Raw genomic sequence first — 493 nt, 5'->3', positions numbered from 1 at the left:
AAGAGCGGGTTGGACTTGCTCAGCTGCTGAGTTGGGGCCATGCTCCTGAGTGGAGGTGAATGTTCCCCCTGTCCGGAGGACAAGCTGCTGTTCAAGCTGCAGTCGTGTAGATGCATACATTTATAGTCCGGGTTGGGAAGGGCGAGGAGCAGCTGGAGAGAGCTCTACATCGGACCTGCTTTATTCCAGGGTGAAGCTGGGATCCCAGGAGAGAGAGGGTATCCTGGAGAAAAGGGACGAGCCGGGATGCCCGGAGGACCAGGGAAAAGTGGCTCCATGGGCCCTATGGGACCACGTGGCCCTGCTGGTGAGAGAGGAACGCCGGGTTCCCCGGGACCTGCCGGCAGCCCTGGCATGCCGGGGCTCCCAGGCTCAGTGGTAAGTGGTAAGAGGGGTGAGCCCCTGTGGGCGGTTGGACCAGTTGTTGAACCCCCGTGCTTTTCTCCCAGCTTGGAGAGTGGATGAATTTTGCTTGATGTTTTCCTTTCCCATC

The 493-nt window shown here is 59.2% G+C and overlaps 1 protein-coding gene across 5 annotated transcripts in view; it reads left to right on the top strand.

Moving 5' to 3' along the window:
• Positions 1–493, top strand: part of COL16A1 (collagen type XVI alpha 1 chain) — an 83,274-nt gene that overhangs the window by 75,372 nt on the left and 7,409 nt on the right. For all 5 annotated transcript variants that reach the window (XM_019512261.1, XM_019512259.1, XM_019512260.1 and 2 more), the window contains one exon: positions 190–378. In XM_019512261.1, the coding sequence (XP_019367806.1) occupies positions 190–378 (189 nt within the window). The remainder of the gene's footprint in view (positions 1–189; positions 379–493) is intronic.

The sequence above is a fragment of the Gavialis gangeticus genome, unplaced genomic scaffold (genome assembly GCF_001723915.1).
Source record: "Gavialis gangeticus isolate Ggan-Ray unplaced genomic scaffold, GavGan_comp1, whole genome shotgun sequence".
NCBI lineage: Eukaryota > Metazoa > Chordata > Crocodylia > Gavialidae > Gavialis > Gavialis gangeticus.
The sequence above is the reverse complement of the archived record's forward strand: the minus strand, read 5'-3'. Positions and strand labels throughout refer to the sequence as shown.